This window comes from Centruroides sculpturatus, unplaced genomic scaffold (genome assembly GCF_000671375.1).
Source record: "Centruroides sculpturatus isolate CEXI.00-Female unplaced genomic scaffold, Cexi_2.0 scaffold757, whole genome shotgun sequence".
In the NCBI taxonomy this organism is placed as follows: Eukaryota; Metazoa; Arthropoda; class Arachnida; order Scorpiones; family Buthidae; genus Centruroides; species Centruroides sculpturatus.
Genome location: NW_019385107.1, coordinates 305,507 through 314,461, shown reverse-complemented (window position 1 = coordinate 314,461; position 8,955 = coordinate 305,507). Strand labels below are relative to the sequence as shown.

Below are 8,955 nucleotides of genomic sequence, written 5' to 3'. Positions count from 1 at the left end.
TAATTTTCTAATTTTTAACGATACAATAGCGACGATTATTATTTTAAAAAATTTTTGTTAGGCTTAACATCGATGAAAATTCAACGCGAAGTAGGTTAATAGAGATATACTAATATACTAATTACATGGGATATAATAATACACTACACTAATAATGGATTTTTTCATACTTTTCGGTTATCCGACTTTTCAATTATCCGACCAACCCCAGTCCCCAATTGGGTCTGATAATCGAGGCTCTACTGTATACATATTTTATGAAAAAATACGTATGTATTCATTATATTACTCTATGTGATGAATTACTGTAAATAGTCAGTGTTATGATTTTAAAAATTCCAAAACTCGTTTTGAGTTCTTTAAAATGATTTCCAACTTGGAAATTATTCGGGTAATTATTAATCCAAACAAAAACATTTAAAGTGTAAAAATGTACGTCAAGCAAACCTTATGAGAATTTAAACAACCGGCAAAAGTTTTTCTTAGTACAGTTGACCACCCTATAACGCGGTAGTTACGTTTCGCTTTATATGAATTTCGCGTTGTAGGAATCTTTAAATACACGAGCCAATCGCAGCCCGACACGTGTGAAGTTCCCGGACTACGGCTGTTTGAAAAATTTTCTTCCATAAAATTAATCGATTCTAGACTAATTCGACTCAATATTTCCAAAATACGTATAATTTTTTGGGGAATAATCCATATAAAGTATGCTATAAACAAAAAATTGTAGGATTACTTACTGAATGTGCACCGTTCGTCGACGCCATTGCTTAAGCTTGTTTTCGTCGCATCGAACGGCTTGTGTTTTCTGATAAGTTATTTTTCTGCGAAAAATTCGCTGAACTTTGGAGACATCATTAATATAAATATAATTTTTATTGCCGTTGGATAATAAATGTTTTTTAGTATGTGCAGTTCTCGTTTACACTCAACGGTTTGTGCAATATCCGCTATTGGTCTAGATTCGACCAATCCTGTCTCGACACGAGTCGGCGATGACGTTTTACCGTATTATACGAGTCTCATTTAGTGTGTTTATACGAACACGATCGCAATTTTTTCGCCGTGTTATAGGGGTCTACTGTATTTATAATATAAAAATAATTCTTTGTAACTTACTGTGATTATTCACGGAGAGTGGAGAAAACTGTTTATTATAAAAATGTTTTGGAGTAAAGTAAATCCTATTAAATATCTTCGATTGTTAAATTTTTCGAAATTATAATAAGTATTTAAGGTCTTTCTTTCCTGATTTCGTAATGGAATTATTGTTATCTGATTAAAATTTTAAAAATTCGACAACAAGAAATAATAATGATAATCACGAAATAAGGAAATTTTAGTGAGTTGTTATGAGTAAGACATTTACTAGTGTAAAATTTCAATACTAAGTGTTTAGTTATAACTTTTAACGTTATTTTGAATTGTATTTACTTTTTTAGACGTTTTTATATGTAAAGTATATTAAAATTTCTGTTGTTTCGTGTGTTATGATAAAGTAAAACGTTAATATCAATTGTGAAAAATTTTACGTATTTTAAATACACAGAAATTTAGTTATAGGCTGTGCGATTCTAATTACACTTTTTAAACGTTTCGTAAATTCCATTCCTGCTGGATTATATGCTGTTCACGAAGTAGGAAAACCGTTTAGACCAGAAGGTCATCTTTTGTTTTACAAATCACGAAAAACCTATTAAACCTTTAAGGCTGTATTCATGTATGCTATTATACTATCAAGCTACCTTTCCAAATATATAATATATGTTTATACAAATGCTCTTGTTAAAGTAAAAATATAAATTATTTTTAATAACGCAAATTTAATGCTGACGTCAAACAGTCATTTCATATATTATTAGATTGCTTTTGCGAAAAATTACGTTGTTTACGCTTTACTGATTTAATAACGTGATTACACAATTAGATGAAAGCAACAATAAAAAAAAGGAAAATAGAAATAAAAATTACGATTAAATTTATTCCACAACTTTCCTACGTATTCATTTGAACGAACAGGCATCGAACCTTGAAATACAAGAAAACCAAAGAGTTGGAGTAATTTCTTTAGCATTTTATTTGGCTTCAGAATGTGATGAAGTCAGTAATGCATAACCCATTCATTAATGATTTCTCCGTGGTAAATATTCTTTGTTGCTACAAACCATCGACTGCGATAATACCTGTGTAATTTTTATTAAAATTTATGTCACTTGAAAATTGTTTGGCCGCTCCACTTCTCAATAAATCATCGAGAAGTCCATTATTAATAAAATTTTATTTCGGCATCATATGTTAACTTCTCACGAAAATTGTTGATACTGGATGGTTCTGAAATTCTTTGTGATATTTCATCCAGGGATTTTTGAATTTCTTCTTGGGAATGATGTAATGTTTTGTTTAGGACAATTACGGAGAAAATGTTGATGTCTTGTTGTAAATGTTACTACACAAATTTCAAGATTAATTATAACAAATTAAATGTGATATTATATAAAGAAATATAACAAATACTTTATGTAGAGGAGTGGAAATAAATCAGCCAAATTATTTGTGGAGAAATCAGTGTATCAGTAGAAAAAATATATCTTGATACGTGCTTCTTGTCCTTAATTACACTATTTGTGTTCACTTTGGACATTCTTCTATACTAGGACTTTTTATAATGAGGGAAGAGAAACACACAATTTCCAATGAAAATATATTTATTGTAACGTATTCTTATATGCAACTACAATCGAGTATTTCAGGCCAATTTCCCTCCCTTTTTAAAAACTTATATATATTAATTGTAGTGTAATTTCTAAATTGTAATTATAAAATGGTTACGTCTGCTAAAGACAATGTAGCTCTAGATAATCCGGGTTATAACGATCTAAATGTGATTACTATAGTGTAATTTGAATTGATTAATCTTTGACATTGTACAGCACATCTAAATACTCAGTAGCAACAGGTAAAGAATATCAATGTACAATGTAAACAAACTTACCTTGTTTACATTTTCATTTTCTGCTTACAGTAAAATAGTTACGGCATAAAATAATGTAGTAGATAGGAAATTCGGTAGTAATATGATAATATACATTTATTAATATTAATAAATATTTTAAAAAATAACAAATATTCTCTTATTCATTTCATGCTCTCACTATTACAGACAACATATTCAGATACAGAACGATTATTCGTATTTTTATTTTTAGATGGAACTGGGATTATACTAAGAAACACAGGAATGACAAACACAGCATGGAATAATGTTTCTAGAGATATAAGAACAATAATTTTCACAAATGTTCTATATACGTACATATTAATATATAGAAATATCAGTAATACAACAATTGTGGACATGGAACCTTGCAGTATGGGAAAACCGACGTGGTAAAGTGATTCCTTCAACTTTGCTTTTGCTTCAGAGTGTGATGAAGTGAGAAAAGCGTAACACATGTGAGTCGGATAATTAACACAAAATCCGTTACAAAGTATTATAATCATCATGGAAATGACGTCAAGATTTACACCCCAGAAAGACATGTATCCGACGGTTTCTACGATTATTGAAACAACCGCAATTGCAACAGTTAATGCGCAAGCGAAATTCGGAACAAATGCAATAAACACAATAAATATTAATAGAGCTGTTAACCAGAATAATTGGAGAGTAACTCGTTTGGTAATAAGGCCTTGTTCCACCAAAGGAGAAAAGTAGGAATGCACAATAACGGGTAATTCGATTTCTTCTGCAATTTTCCACATATCGTTAATGACTTTACTTTCAATTTCTCCATGGTAAATATTCTTTGTCACTACGAAAAATCGACTTCGTATAATATCTGTGAAATTATTATTAAAATTTATGTCACTTGAAAATTGCTTGGCTGCACCAATTCTCAAAAAGACATTGCGAAGTCCGTCAATGAAATCTTGTTTTCGTGACACGTTGTAACCCTTCATTGTAAGCCTGGATATTGGATGATTCTGGAATTGTTTATAGTATTTTAACCAGGAAATCTCAAGTTCTGAACCAGCGACATTCGGATGAGACTGAAATTTCATCATTATATTTTCAATAGATTTCTGAACTTCTGTGTCGGAATAATCTAATGTTTTATTGATGACAATCTGAAGAGGAAATGTATATTCTGTGAAGTCGTCATAAAATATATGATATCCTTTTGTTATCTTTGAATGTTTTGGATAGAGTGTAAATAGGTTTACTCCTTCTTTTAAAAATGTTACACCCCAACTACCTATTCCGAGATTAATTATGTACAGAAGTATAATCATGGCTTTGATTACGGGTTGAGAAATAAATTCAGCCAATGTATCTCTAAAGAATTTCATAAATATGAATTCACTTTTCTGCTTTGAGCTGGATTCGCTGGAGTATTCTGAAAATGGTAAATCAGATTATATACAAACATAACAATATGCAAATACAGTATACCTCCTATAACACTGTAGATAATTCCGTGTTATATGAATTCCATGTTGTATTAGTCACTTAGATTTTACAAATACTTGTGTCGGTCTGCGAATGGCTCACGTATTTGTACAATCTAAGTGACTCGTACAACATGGAATTCATATAACACGAAATTATCTACAGTGTTATAGGGGGGTCTACTGTATAACAAATTATTTAAATGCTAGTACAATCAGTGTAGTGATTTTTATATAATTCATTTTCATATAAACAGGGTAAGTCAGATGGAGAGAAAATCAATACTATGTGTCACTTTATGTAAAGAACTATATGAACATAGGTATTCTTCTCAGTAGTTTAAGAAATATACTTGAAAGTTAGTAACTCACAAACAATAATAATGAATAGTATATGTGATACGTTCATAAAAAATGCTCAAATATTCCATCGTGAACGTCAATACACTTTATAATTTCTTTAGTATTTATCAATATCTTCATGTTTAATATCTGTTTTCAGGAGACTCGAATGTTGTGACTGAAGATTATTATCGCTGCCTAACTCAGAGAAACGACACGTCAACTTCAGACACCAGTTGAAAATTGTATTGAGGTTCAAGTGTTCAAGTATTGAGCATTTTATTTGAAAGTAACACATGTATTTCTCTCTCTTCCTGAGCCACCATATATTTAATAAGTAAAGACTGTAATAAGATAGATACATTTTACATATTTTTTAGTTACATTAACTTTTTTTCCTAAAAGAGCGTACAAATAAATTTAAAAATTAATTTTTACCTTTTACAGTTTTAAATGTGAACGGGTTAAGATCTCTTTCTTCTCTGTATCCACTAAGAGCTAGGCACGCTCCGAAGAACGTAATCTGATACAAATATGCAAAGCAAACACAAGTGGTAGCATAATAAGAGAAAAACCGTACACCGGGGAATTCTGTGGTCATCGCAATGCAGAAAGATAAAATATTTGTTAAAGTCGTTATAGTTATAGAAAGAGCGGATTTTGAATAAGTTTTCGCCATTCGCTCTTCTACTTTATCGTGAACGTTGGTAATTCTCCAGTTTGCTATTATCACAAAGGCATCATCTATCTCAGTAGCTACAAATGAAATAAAATTATTCTTTTTAATATTTTAATAAATGAAAAGAAAAACAAATAAAAATAATTATGTTAAATATAGTGTATCGGAGAGATCTTTATTATTATACAAATATAAAAATAAAGCGGTGCATTGAAATACAGTTTGAGGTGAATGAAATAATGACCGAAAAAGTTACTACTGGTAAGAAGTAATACCGCTTAAAATGCATTTGAAGAAAATAGAATGAATTAATTATTAATTCAATTGTCTTAACGTCCTTATATTAGTTGACAATAATATAAATACAGAATGTATCTACTTAGTATTTTTTACGTTCTATGCATTAAGTACAAGAGGTCTGACATGAGGCCCAAGAAGGAATATATAATAAAAGACAAAGTTAATAACAAGAAACTACTTCTACAGAGTGAAAAGGTGGTTATTTGTTCATATTCAATAAACCACTGTATTCCATGGATCCCCAATAGAACGCTTTTCTAAACTATTTCTCCGACCGGAACCTTTCGAGTTCTGAACACTTCTTGTTTCTCTAAATTTCTGCATTCATGTGTACTTGAAAGACACTCAGCGTTGACTTTTCATACTTCCAGTGATACTTTCTATGCACAGTTATTGCAAGTTTGTTTAAGTTAACAGCTAACCACAATACCGTACATGTTCTTTTCCGCGTTATCGCGATTTTTAATTCATCATTATAAATATTTGCAATAAGAAAAAGCTTTTTGAAGTATTCTTTCATTTGCCACAAATCGCATTTCAATGGACCGTTTAGTTTTTGTGTTATGAATTTGTATAATAGATCTCACTCTCTCGTACACTCTGTATATTTGAAGAATTATTACTTACCAAATATTAAAAAAGGTAAAGTAATGTTATAACTAATATTTTGTATTTCGAACGCACCCATCAGTCCAAATGACGAAACAACTGCTAATCCCGCAGAAACAGTAGCAGCAAATCCCATCCATGGTTTACTCCTTACCCAACTGTTTGTCATATAAGTCATCACGCAGAACAAAGTAACTACAACGATTGCAACGCTTATCAAAGGTGTAATTTTGTCAACAAGTGTTTTTATGTCTAATTCAGTTGCTAAAAATGGGCAAGGATATATCTCAATCGAATGAAATTTCAATTTGTTGACATTCCACAAAAATGCTTTCTGCCATTCTCGAATCCATTCTGTTTTAGACGAATTAGATTCATCAACAGCATAAATTAATCTTATAACTTTCACTTCTTTCACGTCTCCTTCATTATTATGTTTTACACCACCTAAATTCATTACCCACAAATGAGATGTGTAAGTAACCGGATCGATTTCAACTGGAAATTTTAATTTTTTTCTTCCAGAAAGTAGATCGTCCATCTGTGGTAATACATTTATTATTGGATTATCAAAGCATTTATCGTTGACTATTCCGCAGACCATACTATAATTGATCATCCTTCCATCTACCATAGTCGTTATGTTCCTGATAATTTCATCTAACTGTTTTATTTCCAGTAAAGTCTTCGTCTTTAATAAATTGCGACCGAATTTATTCTGGACGTAAATCATTGGTGATTGAGGACGTTGCGTCATTCTGAAAGCGTCGTAAAATTTGGAAGTGTTCATAGGAAACATCTTATCAATGAATTGTTTATCTGTAAAGACTTTTCCTCTGTCGGAATTTAATAAATAATCGACATTATCTATCGTTTCAAGATTAAACGTTCCAGCAGAAAATAAAGCTGTTATAATAATCGCTGTTATAATAAAATAAAGTGGATGTCTTGCGATAGTTCTTCCCAATTTCTCAAATAGATAAGATAAGGAGTCACTAATACAAGTTTTTCTCATTATTCCGTAATATTATTAAATCATATAATTTTGTTTCGATGTTTTCCTATATTATTCTTCCTATTGATGTAGACAGACTTCTGAAACACTGTAAGAAATAAAATTAATATGTATATTACATTAACAATATTTTACATCTTTAATATCCTTCAGCTGTGAACAAGTAACAGAAAATTAGAATGTGAAATGCATCGAAAAATAATTATATGATATAGAAGATATATACGTCATAGAAACTATTGTTGTACTATATGTGCAACTTCCCTCCTTATTGTCCGTACTAAATGTTAATGTATCTATAAAGGTACACTTTTTGAGTCTTGACGGAGTAAAGTATCACGGAAAGTCACACGAAATCGTTCCTTGCGAATAAAATTCAATACAGTTAACCCGAATTGACATAAGCACTGAGAAAGGGAAAGGAAACAAAGAATAAATTCATTGTTACTAAAGTAATTGCGTGTATGACGAGTTTATACGGATTTTTTAAATTTCATTTGTTGGCGATACCTTCATTTAGTATGATTATAACATCACTTTGCTTTCCATTCGACCCTAGCTATAACTTTTAAAAACAAGGTGTACTTCTCAGTGTTTCAAACCTAAACAACAGTCCATATTTATTGATTTTCTTTTTGAAACCGTGTCTTGTTCTATATTTGTGGCGTAGTAAACACTATTATTGTGTTTTATTTCAAAGACACATGGCAAATTTTCCATCAAATTCCTTTATTAGTTGAGTCGATACGGTACATTGTTTTGTACATGTTTCAGGCTTTGCCCCTCTTCAGTCAACTTGTATTTTCTCTTCCTTTCTGTGATCTTGGTGTCGGCTTCTTTGTATTTTTGTTTGATGAGTCTTGCCGTTTCTAGTTTCTGTAGATTTGTTGATTTCTAACAAAGGAATTTGATGGAAAATTTGCCATGTGTCTTTGGAATAAAACACAATACTAGTGTTTACTACGCCACAAAAGTACATATTTAGTTTATGATTAATTGACGTTTTTATCAATTTATTACATAACAGTAGAAATTTAATTACAGGTTTAAGTTGTACCGTATTAATAAATGACCTGAATTATTTCAGAAAAATACCGTTATTCCGTAAGACTTAAGAAACAAACCTACTGATAAATCGACAGTCAATTTGTAGATAAAGCTGTGTTTTATGTTTCAAAAATATCTTACAAATCTTAAAATAAATCTGTAATATATCGATGACATATTTAAGGATATTAAAATTAAACTTGAAAAACTTTACAAACTCTTTCTTTGAATTATTTGAACTAACGCATAGTTGCTGTATATTTTAATTTACGTGTGAAACACCCTACTGTATTTAAATGTAACTGTCATTTAATATTCATTGTACTGTCACTTCATAGAGTGTACATTAATGCTAATGTAAATTAAATATTGGAATTCATCTACGCTTTAAAATGTTTAAATGATTGATTTTAATAATGTAATTATCTTTTATATTTTTATTTTAAACAATGCAATTTGTATATATATTTTTTCATGTTATAAATCTAGAATCCTTTTTATAATACTTATA

General features: G+C 30.2%; 1 protein-coding gene across 1 annotated transcript; it reads right to left on the bottom strand.

Moving 5' to 3' along the window:
• Nucleotides 1-3,138: 3,138 nt before the first annotated feature.
• LOC111634809 (patched domain-containing protein 3-like) lies at nt 3,139-7,397 on the bottom strand. The gene is made up of 3 exons (XM_023379642.1): nt 6,458-7,397; nt 5,233-5,550; nt 3,139-4,400 (listed from the first exon to the last, which is right to left on the bottom strand). The coding sequence occupies exons 1-3, from the start codon at nt 7,395-7,397 to the stop codon at nt 3,139-3,141; spliced, it is 2,520 nt and encodes an 839-aa protein (XP_023235410.1).
• Between the last annotated feature and the right edge of the window lie 1,558 nt (nt 7,398-8,955).

Excerpts from the sequence above, each read along its gene's own strand:
- LOC111634809 (XM_023379642.1), bottom strand. The coding sequence starts at position 7,397 with ATGAGAAAAACTTGTATTAGTGACTCCTTATCTTATCTATTTGAGAAA. Across the intron at positions 5,551-6,457 it reads TTCGTCATTTGGACTGATGG|CTACTGAGATAGATGATGCC; the intron begins GTGCGTTCGAAA and ends TTTCATTTGTAG. Across the intron at positions 4,401-5,232 it reads CACATTTAAAACTGTAAAAG|AATACTCCAGCGAATCCAGC; the intron begins GTAAAAATTAAT and ends TACCATTTTCAG.